The sequence below is a fragment of the Polypterus senegalus genome, chromosome 3 (assembly GCF_016835505.1).
Source record: "Polypterus senegalus isolate Bchr_013 chromosome 3, ASM1683550v1, whole genome shotgun sequence".
NCBI lineage: Eukaryota > Metazoa > Chordata > Cladistia > Polypteriformes > Polypteridae > Polypterus > Polypterus senegalus.
This window is the reverse complement of record NC_053156.1, coordinates 64,799,557-64,819,988: the sequence shown is the minus strand read 5'-3', so window position 1 is coordinate 64,819,988 and position 20,432 is coordinate 64,799,557. Positions and strand designations below refer to the sequence as shown.

General features: G+C 36.5%; 1 protein-coding gene across 2 annotated transcripts in view; it reads right to left on the bottom strand.

Annotated features, from left to right (window-relative positions):
* Nucleotides 1-20,432, bottom strand: part of st6gal1 (ST6 beta-galactosamide alpha-2,6-sialyltranferase 1) — a 115,590-nt gene that overhangs the window by 18,579 nt on the left and 76,579 nt on the right. For both annotated transcript variants that reach the window (XM_039747378.1, XM_039747379.1), the window contains 4 exons: nucleotides 17,048-17,309; nucleotides 15,433-15,530; nucleotides 2,692-2,793; nucleotides 1,807-1,981 (listed from right to left, as the gene is read on the bottom strand). In XM_039747378.1, coding sequence (XP_039603312.1) covers nucleotides 1,807-1,981; nucleotides 2,692-2,793; nucleotides 15,433-15,530; nucleotides 17,048-17,309 — 637 coding nt within the window. The remainder of the gene's footprint in view (nucleotides 1-1,806; nucleotides 1,982-2,691; nucleotides 2,794-15,432; nucleotides 15,531-17,047; nucleotides 17,310-20,432) is intronic.

Sequence of the window (20,432 nt, the reverse complement as noted above, 5' to 3'; positions counted from 1 at the left end):
CCACTGGAGTTATTCTTCACATCATCATGGTGTGTAGCACCGTATTTAGCAATCGTAATGATCTTTTGGTGTGAGGACAGGATTGTAGATCAGTTTGAACAGACATTTGTATTGTGCTTCTCACACTTGACACTCCTCAGATGGTAATGTTGTTGTTCTTTCTCTTCCTATGAAAGGCCTCAGAAATACACTTCATGCTCAGCAGATATCACCACTGTTATTTTCCCTTCTGCACTTTAAGCAGTTTGTCGTAAGAAAGACTCAAACCCCGATAACTGTATTTTTTATAAATACTTTTTATTTCACTGCCGTGTATCACGTCATGAGCTTTCGATTAAGACCAAGACGAAGGATCTATTTCCATTGGTTGGCAAGTAATCGCAGAACAGACACTTAAAATCCTTAGCATTTTATATATACAGATAAGCCTAATCTATTTAATAACCAGTTTGTTTGCATTATTTTGAAGAGCAAGCTCCTGGTATAGGAGGTATGTCAGAGGAAGCTGACAAGCATCTGATAACAATTGTTGTCAATGTGTGTAGCTAAAAACACAACAAGGGGCCTGGCAACAGAAGCTTAAACTAAAATGGAATTTTATTTTTTTGCTTATGTTTCAGCAGCATCAGCAGGATTCCATAGGAGTGTCTGATAAAAGATACAGGAAATCTGAGACAAATCTTTATGTATACAGAGGTCATAAAAACAGAAGTAACTGAAAATGCGGCTTATTTTCTTAAAACTAATCTTATGTACTGTGAAAATCTCTGTTTGCAATGTGTTGCTGTAGATGAGGGATTCCCATTTGCATATATAAGAATAATTTCTTTACAAAGTTTGACTCAATTGTAAAATTTATCTTGACCTCAAAATGACCACGAATCCAAAGAGCAACTCTATAGAGATCTAAAGCAAGGGTGACATGGCACTATCTAACATTCAGTTTTACAACTGGATTACAAATATTCGCCCAAAGAATTACAATTTTAGAATTTGGCAAAAATGTATGAATCTACACTAGCGTGATTTGTAATGGGATAGAAATCCTGTTCTAAATTTCCTTTGTATACCCTGCGTTTTGTTGCAGTCAACACTAATTATCATTAATGTACCAGCAACCCAGCTGTCTATGACTCATTAACAGGTATGAAACCAATGTTGGACAAATTTCAAGACAAAGAAGGTCTATTCTAACTCTAACATGCCCAGTTTCACCATTATGCCGTGTTCTGTTGCCTTCAAGAGAAAACAGTTCATGGGCTGGTGATGACAGGTTTTGTATCCTTTGTGTTAATACTGCCTTTGTTTTTGATTAATTTGCGGGTTGTTTCTCTTCAGTAAACACAAATATCTATTTAAGAAGATGAAAGAAAATAAAACAGGCAAAATGCCAAAATATGCTTGTTACGTTTGCTGGCTTTTTGCAAGTTCTTCAAACCACTAATGGTGTACACTGACTTACTACTACTCAAACACAGACACATTCACATATCTTTTATTTGCTGAACTAAAATTTGCTAAAATAATAATAACTTTATTTATATAGCACCTTATCATACATTTACATACAACTCATTGTGCTTTTCACAAATGAATCAACAAAAACAATAAAGATATACAACAGTTACAGTATGTGAATGTTAAAAATGATGATAAAATAAACTTGAACTTGTACTTCAGAGAAGATGGTTTTCTAAAATTGTTCAAATGAGCACTCTCTTCAAATGGCCATTCTCTGCAAATATTGGCATCTAATTCAGGAGTAAAGAGTGAAGTACTTACTTAAAATACTTGATTGAAACTTACCCAGCAGGCCAGAGGAAGGGGGGTTTTTCTGGATGGGTTCAGCCATGTTTTCCTGAATCCTCTCCCATAGCTGCCATTCAGTTTTAGGGTGCAGGATATAGAAAGGTTGTTGAGGATTCTTCAAGCGATACTTCACAAATTGCTTGAAGATTGGGTAATCAGTTTTATTGTACCACTACAACAATTAAGCACAAAAATTGGGAAGAATTATATAACATATACTCAGGAATCTTTGTATAACAAGACATAACTGAGATAAACACTAAACTTTTACTACAAAAAAGAATATTTACATTACTGTAATCTTAAAGTCCTTAGTTGAATGCCATGATCTACAGGCTTTATGTTCAGGTTCTCTAAACCACAAGTGTCACATCTTGTTGATGAACTACAGACAGCTTTTCTGCAGATAAAATCATAGCACAGAAAGCCATATGAAACAGCTAACTGTATTCCTACTATTGAATACTGCCATCTCTTAAGTGGCAGAACAAAGAGTTTTTATACAAAGCAGACTGTAGCCCTTATTTTAGTTCCAGAAATGGGTTTTGACATTTCCAGTTTTGGAAGAACTGAGAAGAGAATGTCCTGTTTACACAAGGGCTGCATTTACAGTATTATAACAGTAAAAATTCTGGACTAAGCACAACTGAGTGGACAGCCATGCAGAGCAGATTGTACCAGAACATTACCATGTGTCTAGGTGTGCCACTGAGAGCTTTTCTATAGAGGGACAATATTTAATAATAGATCACAGCATTCATGTGTTGAGCAAGACAATGAAAAGAAGTGTATATAACTTAAACTCTGATTCCTTCCAATCAACAAGGACAGACATCTTCTAATTCAATTTTATTGGAGTCCTCTTCTTTCACCATTTCTCACCTGGGTTAGGTCCGCCGAGTATGGTGATGGGTCCCATGCTACCAGTATGCCTCTATTATAAAGAGGGCTATCAAGGAATTTGTGGTCTTCTGATGCCATTACCTGGAATAGGAATATTATAGTATTGAAATTGGCACTTCTCATCTGCAAACCAGTGGTTAATCAATGTTGTCTTAACAACACTTTGAACCAATATAAGCATCAATTATTACTGTCTTTTTACATTACTGGTAACATACAGAATATATATTTTTCACATTAGCAGCTACAGTGTATGTGCAGCTTTTATTTATGGTATAATAATACCATAAATAGTCTTTTTACTGTCAACTGTGTGTTTCTACGTATGCCAAAGAAAAATCTTACAATAAGAGTATAATCTATTTTTCAGCTTGCTAAATATAGCAAACACTGCACAAACTATAAATATTCTGGGAATTCTGTGTCTTCATGTCTTACAGATCACTGCAAACACCAAGTAGCAGGTAAACATAAAAGGTAGCATCATCTATAAAGTGTTTATGTTGCTGTTTAATTCAGGATGTTGCTTCATTTTCTGTTTGCATTACTAAGGAATGAATTTTATGAAGGAAACACTGATTAACTTTGACCTTTCATTCATCCATTAATCTATTTTCTATCCCAGTTATCCAGTTTAGGATTGTGGGCAGCTGATTCCTATCATGTTTTCAAGTATAGATGGTGCAATTTCATGTTTTTCTGCATGCTCCTCTGACTTGTGACAGGAATATTGTATACTATCAACAACAGAGAAAAAAATACAATGAATGCAGCATTTACACAAGCATTATTTTTGCACTAGGCAGGAGCCAACTAGACAAGGCACCAGTACTTTTATTTTAAACCAATAACTCAAGTTTTATATAATACCAATCATGGTTAAACTTTTTTTTTTTTTTAAATATTGTGATGGACAGCTTGGTCCCATGCCTGGCTGGGACGCCCCTGCTGCATATGTTCCGGGGGAGCAACAATGGACAGCTCAATACCTCCCCCGGGATGCTTGGTGGCAGTCTCCCGGGCCAACGATGATTCCCCAGCCTCCTGCCTGGCTCCATGGGAGATGGAGTCTTCCATAGCTTGGTTGGGAGCTGGAATGGCTGCTAGAGAGTGCTGAATGGGGTCAACAGCCCGGGTGGATGAGTCTTCAGCCCCACCCGGAAGTATAATTGGGACCAGGTGGTCAAGCACCTGGAACGCTTCCAGGTGGGCTATAAAAGGGGCCAGCCACCACCACTCAGGAGCCATAGTCAGGAGGAGGAGGACTAAGCTTGAAGAGGAGTGGTGGTAAAGGAGAAAAGAAGACAGTGTTTTGGTGGTGTTGTGTTTTGCTTTGGAACTGTGTTGGTCTGTGTGACACGGAAAAGACGTGTCCCACGGCTGAAGAAAGAAATGTCTTTTTTTATTTTGTACGTGCTTCTGCGTCAGTCTGTGCTGGGTAGAGCGATATATAGCGCCTTATTACAATATATTACATTAAACATTTCTTCCCCTGTCGGTGTCGGTGTCAGTGTAAAATGGAGTCTATCCCAACAACAATGATTAACGAAGCATCAAACTAAACTTGGACAGTGCGCTGCCATCCATTACAGTGAAAACTCATTTGTAGTGGATAACATCAGAGTTCTTTAGTTAACTTAACAAGAAAGTATGAGGAAAACTGGAGGGAAAATCCATGCCAAAATTGGAGGAGCATGCATATAAGCCTCAGGCATTGGCAAGGATGACTTTCAAAATATACTCCTGCATCAGAAAGGCAGCAGAACAATCTACTGTGCAACCCTGACCCACTATAAATCGTAAACATTTAATTTCAAAGAAAGTACATCAGCAATTTCCAGCACAAAGTGAGTGGGTAAATAATTGTTTGCTTTTGTTTTCAGCTGTTAGTAGTGCTCGTCTAAGTTGTGTTTGTTAACTGTAGTTGTTTAAATGAGGTAATTTTAATTTAAATTTAGGGATTTACCAAATGTTATTTGTTTCATCTCTAGTAACCAGTTAGATGTGATTTTCTGCTAATTTGATGTAACTAACATTGCAGCTGTAAAGTATTTTAGGAACAGGCAGATCAAACTACTGCTAAATCTAAAAGCCAATACGTAACATCCTACCATCCTCAGTAAAAGCAATTTATAAAATAACAGATTACAGGAGATTCCATAAACAGAATATGGTTACTAATATTGCAAAAGATATATGTGAACTATGACCCAAGGACTAAAAACAAAAACTGTCTGAAAATGCTGTAGCAAAATTCAGTACAAAGGCTTGTACTTGAGAAGCAGCTACAGAGACATAAAAACCTTAATAAGACTAGAGACCAAGTAAGATTACGAATTCCTAAAGCACCCATCCAAGTTAATGACAGAAGTAACAAGATCAGAGATGGGCTCAGGCAAAAACACAATGCTACAGCCAGCAACTTGATTCAGTGGCATTTTTTGTATGAAAATTCTTTTGGAGCCATATCAAAATTATTTTCCTTTATCTGTGCCAACTGCTCTATAATAATAACTTACTTAAGAAAAAATATCTGGAATCTGTACAATGACTAGCGAGACATGCAAGTAATACTAGCATTACCAAAAAAAAAAAAAAAAAAAAAAACGAAATGATAGTGCATGGTCTGTCTCAATAGACATCAGATCATTGAGATACCCTTTGCCACTGTCATAGGACAAAATACATCCATAAAGAGTAGACTGAGTGTCCTGCAGCTACCCACAGTCAGAAAAATATATTAGCTATAAGCTGCATAAACTGAAAACAGCAACACCTTAAGATTAGAATCTATTTCCGGTGAAAAAAGACAAGCCACAAGAACATGAAAAGATGTCAGAGGGCATGACAGACCACACACAATGCATGACTCAAACACAAGGCTGTGGGATGTCTGGTAGCAGTACTAAGTACCATGTAACCAAATGTTTGCTGGAATGTGTGAGTTTGGCAAACAATTGAAATCAATTCTTTCTGTAACAGGACTTTTTTTTGAAACAGCAGCATTATACTGTTGGCTTTCTTTGCACAAAGTGGAAGAAGCAATACAAGGTCTCCCTGGGTACTGTTTTAAATGTATTATAAGAGGATGAAGATCAAGAAGTTGCTCAGCTCCATTCTGATCAGTATGATGTATTGTGCTCAATATGTCTGATATTTATCTGGCACAAACCTAGTAAACAAATTTCTTTTTTCTTTTTTTTTTTTTTAATTATTGCGGTTACCTCTTCTCTTTTTTGGCAGTACTCATTTTAATGCTGAGTATAAAGGCTCTAGCCTTCAGGCCCCAATGTTAAATTGCAAAGTTCACACTACACAAAAATGCAATGTGCAGCTCCCAGCAGGAGGATAATTTCACATACGACAAAAAGCAATATTCTTCTAGGTAAACAATGATACAACTGGAAAAAATGTAAAAAAATTCTAGGTTGTTATTAACATTTACAGTAAATAAGTTAAAATACTGAGGGAAGATAATTACTTATTTTGCAGATTATTTGGTGGGGCTGTACCCAAAAAGGCTCTAAATGATGAAACACCATTGGTTTAATTTTTTATAAACACTAACTACTGTTGAAAGGCAGTGTTCTAATATGGCCATTAAAGTCCTAAATATAAAAGTAATAATGTATTTAAAGTGTTTAAAACAAGCATCTGAGTTGAAAAATACATTTCTCTAGACATTTTAATAATAAAAACATCTTATTTCTTTATTATCTGATTAAAGTTCTTATTTAACTTCTTAGTACAATATTTGGCCATATCTGTATTATATAAACGTTGCCAAACAATCCATTAATATCTTTAATAAGCTTTTTTGAAAACATTTAAAATTATCTTATAGATATTAGATGTATTAATTTCAAAATTCATTTACTTTATTGTGCTAGTAATTGCTCTAAAATTTGTGCACATCACGGGCTGATCGCACTTGCGTAAATTTCATCACAGCAATTCATAATGTGACTCAGTAATGTGTATGGACCCCACTTTAGTGTATGCATTCCATACAACGTCTAGGCATACTCCTGATGAGACGGTAGATGGTGCCCTAGAGGATCTCATCCCAGACCTGCATGAGGGCATCAGAGAGCTCCTGGACAGTCTGTGGCAATACTTGGTGGAGTCAGATGCACCAATACATTTATGTCCCAGAAGTTCTCAATTGGATTCAGGTCTGGAAAACATGCATGTCAGTCAAATGGCATCAATGCCTTTGTCATCCAGTAACTGCCTACACCCTCTGGCCACAAGGCTGTGCATTGCTCTGCACCAGTATGAGGCCAGGGCCCACTGCACCAGCATAAAGTCTGACAATGGCTCTTGAGGATTACATACTGGTACCTAACAGTCGTCAGGGTACTGTTGCTTAGCATGGGGAGGTCTGTGCGACCCTCCAAAGATATGCATCCCCAGACCATCACTGACCCACCGGCAAACCAGTCATGCTGGATGACATTGCAGGCTGCATAACATTCACCCCAGCATCTCCAGACTCTTTATGTCTTTCACATGTGCTCAGTGAAGAGAACATGCCGCCAATGGTGGAGCTGCCAATTGAGGCATTCTCTGGCGCAATACCCAGGAGAGGGGCAGATGGCCAAGGTCTCCATGACTGTGACTGTGTCTAATTTTGCCTTTGACTTTCTATTTTACATTTTTAATCTCCTCTGTTATCAACTAGCCACAGGTCATCAATTAAATTAATCAATTGACATATGTTGTTGGTTTCCAATTATTAATCAATTTCTACTGTGTGTTTTAACAAATCTATAACTTTATATGTAATAATTCTGCCTTTAGTAATTAGTATAATCTATACTTGTAATTTACCTGAGAATTTGTCCACAGTGCTTTGTGTCTACACTCAGTGAAGAGTGCTATACAAAAATAAATTGTTTTGCAATGTATTGTTGTGATTCACTCACTTGAAATAGCCAAAGAGGTATGAAGCCTTCAGGAATAGCTAGGGAAGCAGACCTGACCCACTAGGGAGGAGAAAATTATGAACCCCTGGCTATTACAGATCAAGACAAAATAAACTCTTTACAAATAGGTTTATTGACAAAAATATGAAAAAAGAAAAGGAAGAAAGAAATAAAAGCTCAAATGAATAAAATGAGGCATAACACAAATGAGCTGCCTAAAAGGCAATACTAAGCAACCAAAGACCCAGCAAGAGATCCACAAATTAGATATCAAAAAAGCATAACATGAAAAAAACAATAAACCCAAGAATAAACAATAGCAAAAGGGAGACACGCACTCACCAACCACCAAGTGCATACAATGTACCACAGAGATATAGCAGTTCCCAAGTTCCTTTATAGGGCTGGGAGAAGTCACTCAACAGAGACTGACAGATAGTCCATTATGGAAACCATCCACAAAACACAAGGAACAAGACAGAAAATACACTCTTACACAGACACTAAATAGCAATCACAACTGACAAAAATACATAATTATACAAAAATAAACAAATAGCATAAATGACAATATTTAAAGGTTAAAACAGTAACAAAAAAAGACATTAGAAAGGTATTTAAACATAAGCTAGGAGGGAACCCTGGCTTAAACATAACAATGCCATAGTGAAACTAATCTATACTAAACTAAATACATAAATAAATATAGGTACTTGCCAAACCAACACGGATGTGTGCAAACTGACATATAATTCAGATAATACAAAACTGCACCTCATATTAACCATGGCAATGTATTTATCCATCCATCCATGATCTAACTCGCTATATCCTAACTGCAGGGTCACGGGGGTCTACTGAAGCCAATCCCAGCCAACAGAGGATGCAAGGCAGGAAGCAAACCCCGGGCAGGGCACCAGCCCACTGCTGGTACTGTATTTATTATAGACTGAATGCAAGTCTAATGAATATTAAATGCATCCTCTGTCAAACAATTGTGTGTCTATATGATTCAAAATATGCAACAGCATTTCAATATGCAGGTACTCTGCCAACTCAGAGCAGAGGACTTTTTTCCTAAGTAGCACATTTGCCACTATAAAGTAAAATACATACAGTAAGTGTAAATTTAAATGGAACTGATACCAGTTTTAAAAAAAATTATTGTGCTTTATTTATTAGTAATAGCATCACTGCATCCACTGAATTTCACATAGCCCTGCAGAACACTAAGGCTTTACCGAGTGATGACCTGTACAGCACTGGTAAAGTCATGTGAAAAGTTAAAGAAACCCCATGTTAATGCTGACTTTTTCCACAACTTTGAACAGAAAAAAAGTGAATCTTCATGCAAATTGTGCCTACAGATAAAGGTCATAACCCTGAATAAAAAAAAAAAGAAAATTTTAAATTTTGAATCATTTATTCAAGAAAAATATCAAGGGTTGCAATGATTTTAATACAAAGAAACGGCTTCTTGTAGGCATTATGCATTACTGCCCACCACTCTCAGATACCGACTCAGTGAAACTTTTGACCACTCCTCAATGCAAAATTCCTTTGGTTGCAAGATGCCCATTTCATATCACAACATTTCAATTGAACTAAAAGCAGAAATTTGACTTGGCTAGTTCATAGCCCTCAATTTCTTCTTTCTGAGTCATTTCTTGGTGTATTTGCTAGGGTGCTTCAGATCATTATCATGTTGTATGACCCATTTCCAGCTGAGCTTCATCTTTCAGATAGATGGCCTTAGATTCTCCTCAAGTACACTTTGATAAGATGCAGAAATCATTCTTGACTTGATGACAGCGCCCTGAGGCAGCAAAGCAACCGCAAACCATAAAACTTCCATCGCCATATTTTATATATGGTATGAGGTTCTTCTCCTGAAATGCTGTCTTTGGTTTGCACCAAACATATCTACAGTTATTGTGGCCAAACAACTCTATCTTCAATTCATCTGTCCAGAGCACATTTTTTCAGGAGGTCTGAATTTACAATAACAAGCTAGAGTCTTGTTCTAATGTTCTTTTTTAGACAGCAAAGGCACAAATTGCATGCAGTTCAAATTTCTCAAATCTCTTTCTGATTGTAGATGCATGCACTTTGACACTTTTACAAGAGATACCTGTACATCTTGCAATTAAATTTTGGAGTTCTTGGATACTTCTTTTAGTATCTTAATTGTCAGCTCTTGTGCTGAATTTGCTGGACCAGCCAGTCCCGGACAAATTAACAGTTATTTGAAATTTACACCACTTATGAATGACTTTCCTTACAGTGGAATGATAGATTTCAAATAATTTGTCAATCTTTTTAAATCCCTTGGTAGACTCATAGGCATCCATGACCTTCTATTTTAGGGCATTAGAGAGCACTTTTGATCTTGACATGAAGACACCACACACATCAATGGCAAAGAAAGCACCACTCACTAGATATTTGTTGTTTAACTAAGACAGGTCCCACCTGCATACTTCCTAAGGAGGTTCTAATCATTGGCACATAATCTGAAACACTTGATTTAAATTTTATGGATTTAAAGTGGTGATAAATTACAGAGTGTACTTACTTTTTCCATTTGACAAATCTGTATTTTTTATCCTCCTTAGCATCACATTTTTTTCTCACAAAATCATGTAAAAAGTGTATATTTTGGCTTCAAAAATTACATATTTATTAAATCTGACCTTTCTAAAAAGAAAGAAGTGTAGAAAGTATGATAATTATACAAATAATAGTAATAACTAATAAAAATAATAATAATACAAATAATTCTAATAACATATATACTGCCAAAATGTGTAGTTTGTGTGGTATGTCTTGAAGGACAGTGAAATACACAATCCATCATCACAGTTGGGACAACAGTAGCGTGATTCCTTGCATATTTTCTTTCCAGACTGATGAGCTTTAGAATGGCACACTGCACATGTGCGATTCACATTAGAGTCACTTTTGGATTCATCAGAATCACTTTCGATATCACTGTCCATTTCAGTTTCACTGACTGAGGACAGATTCACTTCATCATCACTGCACGTATCACTGTCAAGAGCATGCAACACCTGGGCAGCTGAAAAATGTTTCTTACAAGACGTTATTATGAGGCTAGGAGAAGCCGCATCTGACTGTTGTGCAAGGCATAGCTATATTGTTTCCAGAACAATGCTCAACACTAACACTATTGGCACTTTTTTAATCCTCAGGTGTAATGGTTATGTGAGACGCATCTATATAGTTGCCCAAGTGACGCTCGGGACTAACGCTTTTAGCACTGTTTTTACTGCCCCAGTGATGCTCAGGTCTAATGCTAAGGAGGTTAAAATCTAGATTATTAGAATATATGCACCATGTGAATTTAATGCATCATTTTTTTAAGTATGTCACCGTTACCTGTGGGCACTGTTTGCATGAAGATCTATTGTTTGCTTGTTCATATATACCTCAAAACGTCAACAATTTCTATGGGGTGTACTGACTTTTTCACATGACTGCACGTACTGTATAAGTAGCTAGCATATTGTTACAAAAAACTCTTAGTAGTTCTAACTTATTAATACTTCTTGTTTTAAACCACTACAAAAATTTTAGCCAAGGATATATTAATGCATCTTGTGAATGAATGACATGGACTCAAGTGATGTAACGGCTGGGAACTTGGACGTCTGGCTGCTTCGTCTCACCCTGTCAGTGTTGGTTTTCCTCCTTTATTTGTAGACCATTTTAGGTGCCACTTATTGCACTGCACAGCTTCAAAGAATATACAATTGTTAAGGGTTACATTAACACTGGTTATGATATTTTTTATGTATAACTATAGGATACAATTCTATTTTGAGGTGGGCACCATTCCAAGGTATGTTATATACTCATTATAGTGCAGCTGTTAAAGAAATATCACTCATGGAAGGAACTGAGCCTTTGATTCTTAACCTCATTCCAGCATTAATAATAAATATAATGCATTATGAAACCATAAACTTAACTTAAATGAATATACAAGTAATTAGCACAATAGTACATGTAACTCTTTGTAGGTCTTGTCTTATTGTAGATCTGGCAATAAAACAATGCAACATGACACAAATGCAACTAACTGGAATTCACTCTTGTGATGTTTTACTGGTACAAAAATGGCTTAACTAAGGTAGGTGTTAGGAGTTTTGCTCAAGGCACAAAAGTAATATGATAATTCCCATTCAATTCACACATGGGGTAAATGGGTGTCATCAAAATCTTCACAGAAATTTCCTCAGAAATAATACCACAACAAAATATCATTTTCATTTCAACCTTAAACTGACATACTCATTTTTAAGGAGTAATGCATATTTTGAGATGCTCATTGCCTTTTTGTCATCTAAAGTGGACTGGTAATCCTTTGTTTTGAACTGTAAGTTAAAATTATAATTTATAACAGGAAACTAAACAATCTTTTTTGAACTCATGGATAAGCACATGCTAATCGTCCTTAGCCTCAAACCAGATCAGCTGCTGTAGATCAGAATAGGAAGCAACACTCTCAGTGCATGCTTTAGTACAATTTTGTGTGTTGCAAATGAAAATTTAAAAATCTGCTGAGAGTAGCATGACTGCAGGGCCTGGAAAGGTATCCTTATTTTTACAACAAAATTTCAATGCACTTTTCAAATAAAATCCTGGAAACTGCAGCCTTCAAAATATTTTGCATGTTGGTGTGCTCTTATCTATGATTGAAATGGTGAATCAAATTAATGTAAAACAATGGGCAGTATATTGTAAACATTTTAAATGACCACACAGTCATATTTGTGCTTTTAAAAAATGGAATTATAGTTCCAAGATGTTTTCAAGTGTAAAGGTGGCACAGAGTTAAGGATAAGAATTAACAGATGCTGGTGAAAGAACTAAAATCTACAGTATAATGGCAATTGAAAGTACCTCTACTGTACATGCTAGTGATGCTGGGACCGGATGACTGACATGACACAACCTGTCACTGAGAATGAAGCCTCTGAGATATTTCTTAGAGTACAAGTGTAGGAATAAGGTAACCAAGGATGGTAAAGACACACCTTTAAGATGGCAGTAGGCAGGAAGGATATCCTAACTGTGACAGGAAGATCTTTCTCCTCAAGAGACAGGTACACCTTGGAGATTTAATCCTTTAAAAGATACTTATTAGTATGCTTTTTAAGTATACCTGTAAAGTGGATCATTAAGTGTTTCCACACGGAAGATATGGTCAGTTAAGGTGAAGGCTTGCTGGCAAGGCACTAAAACAAACAGTGGATGGAGATAGTGATCAGGAGTTTTTTTCTTGCCACTGTCTTAAAAGCCTTTCTCGTGGAACGCATTGGAGAATGCTATTTCCTTGTATATCAACTGCAACTGCAGATAACGCCCACTGTTACTCATTTATAGTCACGACTGGTTTCAGTACCTTTACAGAGAGGGCCAGACTTAGGTAACATATTGATATTTTATTTTTCTTTGCTCATTTCAACAAATTGGACTGTACTGACCACTGAAGCCACACTTTGTAACATTGGAAACATTTGTGCTTCTCTAACTAGATATTTATCTTGCGAATAATGTTCTTTTGTCTGCAAAATATTCTTTAGAAAGTTTACCATAAAGTGCAACTTAAATCCCACTATTGTTCTTATACTCAAAGATTAATTTAATGGAAGTGGTTAGTTGACTGACGGAGTCCAGCAGAAAATATTATTTATTTAAATAAAGTCATGGGAAAAACAAATTTTCTGTAATGAGAAAACTATAGTTATAGCTCAAGTAATTTCACAAAACATAACCAATTTGCGTTAACCCTCTGACTATCATTATAGCTGCTACAGTGTGGCATTGTAATGTTAAGCAAACTCATTAGGCACACTTTGAAACAAGTAAGGTCCAGGCAAAACACTACCTGATTAGGTAACCTTAAAAAGGCTTTAGTGAAAGCTTAGTAAGCAGCAAGAAAAAAGTTACACTTAATCCATTTTCTATGTGTTCTATGATGGCTCGAATGTCACCATAAACAAAGGAGAGCAGCTTTGGCATGCTAAAGGTAGGCATGCCGTGCCAGAACTGACACCATGAATAAAGTGACTCCACTATGTCCTGACAAGATTTCAGCAGACTAACATAATGCATGACGATTCAAGTTCTGGTTGTCCTAGAGTGACCACATCTGAGCATGATCAACACATCAGACCTGTTTATTTGAAAGATCACTTATAGATATGCCATCTGTACTTCTGCTGATACTGCTAGCAAACACAATGCCCACCTCAGTGACAGAAGAGTGAGTAACCAGCTAAAGCTGCTGGTCTTGGAACAAGACAACCAGATCATAGCCATCACACATGACTGGACTGGGTCACAATGAATGCCATTTACTAGTTTCAGTGTAATCTATTCCTCTTCACAGAACAGTTGTACTTTAGCCTGTTCCACACAAATATATCAGCCAGTGTGGAGAAGAAAAAAACAGGAGAAGAGTATGCTGATGCCTGTGTTCCAGAAACTGAACCATGAAGTGGAATCAATGTTAATGTTGAGGGCTGATTTTCATTATACAAGCCAGATATAGATCAACATCATTATGGACACACTGAGTATTATAGGGGATTACAAAGCAAATCATCATTCCCTATTGGAGACAATGCAACCTGACAATAATGTAGGACAATTCCAGCAGGGGAAGGGAGGGCAATGTTGAACAAAGAAAGGCAGCCTAACACTACTGTAGGACAATGCCAGACCACATGCACAGCTACTGTATTCAAAACGGTCCTTATGAATGTTGTGGCAGCCTTAGCCTAACTTTTTTCCTGACCTTAACCACAGAGTGCCTTTGAGAAGCCACGGATTACAACAACTGGAAACACAAAACTCTGCCTGCCAATCACAAGCAACTCTGTCATGCCATTTGGCAGGAATGGCATAACATCCCACAACTGCATATTCAGTTGCCTCTGTGCCTCTGAGTTTTCCAGCAGTGGTTGCTGCAAGAGTCAAGACACCAGTTGGTAGGATTTTCTCTTTTCCATCTGGATAAAAATAAAAGTGTTCTACATCTAATTAAAGACCTGTTATCTTTCTTTATTTACATTATAAAAGACAATATAAAATGCAACTATCAAGGACAGATATGTCAACAGATAGAGCAGGATTAGAAAGATTATTCTTACTAATATCCTTGAAATAGCAAAAAACTTGCACCAGTGAAATCTACCTTTACTTGCAAAGTTTTTCATAAGGTACTCGCCATAATGGCTGGGCTTGGTGTACAGCTGGATGAAGAATTGGAGTTTCTGATAAGTGTACTGTAATCTACTCAAACTGTTAGGAGATTGCTAAAACTTGTTGATTAAGCTTTATAAACAAAATAGGAGTCATGATTTCTCACACACATTACATAGTCACCACACAATGTAAAAAAACATGTGAAACTGATTAATGAAATAAGCAGTGCATTGTGTGTTCAGACCAGAACACTTTCAGAATGACCTGGGAAAAAAAATCAAAGGTAAGTTTAGGAGGCACTGACCAAGGTGTACGGGTAAATAAAGTTTAAGAATGTAAATCTTTTTGTGTATATCACTGCACATGTAAATGCTTACCATGGATAGATATCATATAAATGACTGGCTTTCTGCACTGTAATGGAACAATAAGTCTTGAGCAGTCCTGGTTTATGCTTTATACCCATTGCAATATACTTCAGTAGTTCAAAATTTTAAACAGGAACAACTATGCAGCAAAGAATCCTTGATCTTGAAAGCCTATTCCACCTACTCACCTGAGAGTTAATGAGTCGTATTGTTGTCTTAATCCCAACATCTTTTTCATAGCCCTTGATGGGAGCGGCATTAAATCGAAGCACAGCATCATGGGTATCTGCCAAAGATATTAAGAAGCAGATTTATAGGTTCAGGCATACATTGATCTTGCAAAGTAGAAGGTAATAAGACACTCCTGACAGAGAAAGTCAGTAGAAGATTTCCATCCGCCCTATATACTGGAGCAACTTTCTTGATCACTTCCTCACAAATATATTGTTCAGTTTAGAATACTGTATTATCTTTTATCATTTCATATAAAATGTTTTCTTAAAGTGTACTGAACTGACAAATACTCTTGTTCTGCTACTGTTCAAATTATCTTGTTTCAGATATGTCTCAAAAGAGCTGCAGGATTTTAATCTGCTTAAATTAGCTAAGTGCTAAAAAATAACAGATCTCTGATATCTGTGTGGGCCATTGCTTACTACAGCTCTGTTTTCTAAGTTGTTTTTCCCTTCCAGTAAAAAATCTAATAAAACTGGTTTTCCACTATAGGGAAAAGACTGACCCTAATTTAAGCATTAACCACTTCAGATCTCCCTTAATGACAGACTCTTCTGATCTTACTATCCTATTTATTTGAATTTTCAAATCCCTATGTAGTAAGATATGTAGTTATTTATATTACTTTATTGTCTGGAAACATCTTTTGATTTTCTTTTTATTTCCCACATGTAATTTTACATACTCCATAAACTAAACTGATTAAACTAAAAGTTTAATGTGATGCTTTTATGGAGAAGGGAGATAAAAAAAAAGTTTTTTGCTAAAACAAAGGAATGCAATACTAAAATGTTCATTAAAAAATGAAAGTAACTCATGTTACATAATCCAAATGTCAGGTATCCCAGTTATATGTTCACAGTATCCAAAATATTTGTATTCATTGCTAGATCATTATTAAATAAATTCTTCCAGTAAATCATTCTAGTGAATGAACATGAAGCACATGAAGGGATCAAGGTTTTGAATTTAAGACAGGACTCTTGACTAATTTACACGGGTTGATGTGAATATTCTATGGAAAAGCTGCATCCCAATTGAATGTGCTTCATGCTCATGAATTACTCTGAATTTCTAGATAACTTTATCACAGTCTTACACGACATGATGGTAGAAAAGGCCTCAAATAAATGCTATTTAACTTTACAACATATCCTCTGACACCACATTTTTGCTATATTTATATGTAAAATGTTAATGGTTTGTGGACAGATTTGTTTTACCATATAGGCTAAAGTTCTGCATAGGTTTATATGTATTCCTCATAGCATTTATTATTATATTTAGATAGTATTGTTGAAGCCTGAATATACAGTATAACATCATTCTAACAGTTGCCACAAATAATGGTAAAAACCTTAATAAATCTGTTTATAAATAGAATAGTTTTTCTAAATATAATGTTAATATAACTTTCCCTAGAATCACTACCAATACAACTCCTCTTGGTCACTCAACACTCTATACCACTTTTCTTCTTACTCTGTTTGAGCTCCCTGGGTTTCACATTTTACTTACTGCACTTGTTATTCCTCTAACCTATTTCCAAACTAATCTCAGTTTGCTTACCAATTTCTTTGCCCAGTCCAGATCTCTTTAAAGAACCAGCTGAAGACACTACTGCACAGGTTTTGAGAGAACCAAGTTCTGCTGACAAATTGCGTTTGGGCAGCAGGTTGCTCCAGTTGAAGCCAGAGAAAGGATGCAAATCCAGAGTCAGCATTTCCACCCTCACATATTCCTTCAATTCACAAAGAAGAGCCATACCACTCTGGCGCACTCCAGACTTGCTCTTTTTGCTCTCAAAATTGACACCATACTTATTCATGGCCTAAAAGAGGAAATAGAAAGAAAAGAGATTCATAAGATTTTCTTATATAAACAAAGGTAATTTGAAAAGGAGACTCACAAACACCACAAGATTAATTAACTTCACTTAATGTCCAATTTTCCACTACTTACCTTTCTGCAAAAAACTTATGTAGCTTATGTAGTAGCACAGCCACAACTATAATTAATCCACAGCCCTTCTGTCAATAGGATATAAAAATGGCCTATCTTGTTGATCTAAAAACAGCTTTTGAGAAGCTGTCATCCCTCTAAACAGGTAGCATCTCATACAGTGCTCAAAATCAGAGACAAAGATAAAACAGCCATAAAGTACAGGTGGAATCCTGTTATAACGAAACTCACAGGATCATAAAGATATTTCATTATAATGGAAATTTTGTTATAACGAATATGGGGAAAAGGCGTATAGTATTATGACCAGGGCCACCAATGATTCGCCATGTTTAATGGCAGCGGCGCAAGGACAGCTCCGATAGCTACTCTGCTGTGTCTGTTAAAAAGCAAACCAATGGAAAAGCAACTGGTTTTCCTCTGTAGAATCAGGGTATCTGCATACTGTGTTTATCGCACAATGTTTAACATTTAACACTGGGCTTTGATCTGCACTTTCTCACTCTCTCCTGATCTTTCTTCTCCAGACCGCATCTGTGATTCCAAGCCACTGATGCTCTTCTAATCTGAAGATGGGAGCTAAAGCAGGACAATTGCCCATGCCGCAGCTCCTAATAGCTCCTATTCTGAATGAAGTCTTGAGACTGTGCCTGCCTTCACTATACAGCAATTAAGTACCTGTATTTTGCTTGAAATCTTGGACTCATCCTCATGTCTCTTGTGCACCTCTAAAAACTGCAAAAAATATTTTATTTGAAAATGAGATGTAAGATATAACTTTTTATATAGAAATACAGGTATGAAAAAAAAGAATGAAAATGTCACATTAGATGTAACTTTTTTAACAGAAATATAGGTATGAATACAGAATGAAAAGGAGACTTTAGATGTAACTTTTTTTAATAGAAACGCAGGTATGAAAATACAGAATGAAAATGACTAGTTAGATGAAGATGAAGGCTCGATTCCAAAATGCTTTCACCATGTCATTTTTCTTAATTCTAAAATCAGCTTTTTCCAGGATTGTTCATTTTTCTTCCAGCATTAAGTGACACCACTTCTCACTTTTTTTTGTTCATCTCAAAGAAAACCTTGAGAACTGCTATGAAATTCGAGCAGTACAGTATTCGCACACAACTACCCACATGGATTCTCAATGGAACACTGACTCAGAATTTGGCTATGTGTGTGATGTCGTGCTTACATGTTCATTTTTCTTTCAGCATAAAGTGACTCCACTTCTCACTTTTTTTTGTTCATCTCAAAGAAAACTGAGAACTGCTATGAAATTCGAGCAGTACAGTATTCGCACACAACTACCCACGTGAATTCTCAATGGAACACTGACTCAGAATTTGGCTATGTGTGTGATGTCATGCTTACATGCTCACAGAGCCTTACCAAGACTGCCTGAGACCAGAAATTTTGCAACAGAGTGTCTTTCTCTTTGAGACAACCTATTGCAGATTTCACAAGGCTCACTGCAGAATGTATAGGAGCAGCATTAAGTATTAGTTGCATTGCATTATTACCTTCAGTGGCCATTTTTGGTCGAAAAAACGTTTGTTATACAGAGATTTACATTTCATTAAAACGAGATTCGTTGATGATTTTGTCCGGGTTATTCTGAAAATTTCACTACTTCCGTATTTGCTATAACGGGATTTAGCCTGTATATAGTTTTGCTTAAAAGTGTTTCTTAACATGTGAGGACCGGTGAATATTTTCCAAACAATTATACACAAACTAATAATAATAATAATAATAATATTTTACTAAGCATTATTTAAATATTATATAATATATTGTAAGTGCCATATGGGATTGTCTGTCACTCCATTCAGAAAGAAATGTGGTCCCTTAAAAGGAATGGACTCATGCTGGGAATTGATACCTTATCTGGAAGGGAGGCCAGAATTATTGAAGGGTCGGTTGGCTTAGAAGGTTCAGAGTATATACTCCCCCAACATGCTAGATGGTAGCATCCATATGTAGTTACTCCAATTTTCCAAAGCGCAGGGCAGGCTGGGAATTGTAGTCCCGGGGAACAGCCGGGCTGGGTATTGTGGATGCCGCCAGGTACAGCTACAGGGATCAATCATCCCTATTTTATGACACTTCCACCTGACCCTGAAAACCTTTGGGTGGACTTTGCCCAAACACTGGAAGTACTTCCAGGGTGTGGGTTAAAAGGAGCCAGACATGAGTCAGGAGGCAGTGGTCAACACATTTGAGGAGAAAGAAGAGTTGGGAGGAAAGCAGAAGGACACATCATCCCTGTATATAGAGTGATATGTAAGGTATACAAACAAATAAAATCATTGTAGTTTACCCTGTGACTGTTTGCGTCAGTTGTGTCCAAAGATTGGGGTTGAGTGGTGTCCCCCATCTGTCACAACATATATATGTTGCTGTCTGACACCAACCAATCAAGCATCTCATGTATGCTTACAGTAAGCGGTGGTTCGTCTTTTTGTTGACTTATTTGGCTTTTGTCCTTTTTTTATTTTTAGATTTTAAAGCATAACTATATTACGCATATTGCAACACATCTGGAGGTATTCCAGGGAGTGTTATACGATTGTTTAAATATGGTTTAAACCATATTTTATAATTATACCTCAAGAATTATAAATGTCTAGTTGATACACACAAGAAAAAAAACACCTTTATTAATATAGCACTGCAGTCAAGCAAAATGACACCTTTTATTGGCTAAATAAAAAGATTACAATATGCAAGCTAGTGCTGGGCGGTATACCGGTTCAAACCAAAAACCATTTTTTATTTTTGTTATGATATGGATTTTTCTTACACCGGAACACCGGTTTAAATAGCCTAAACAACGTTTAGAACATAGCGCAGCAGGAACCTGTTTAAGGGGGAATCCTTTTTCACTGCTGCACCGCTAAACAGGAATGCAGCAGAGTACATGCGTTAGTAGAGGTATTGAGCAGTGAAAACGGACAGAGAACATTCCTAAATGGAAGCT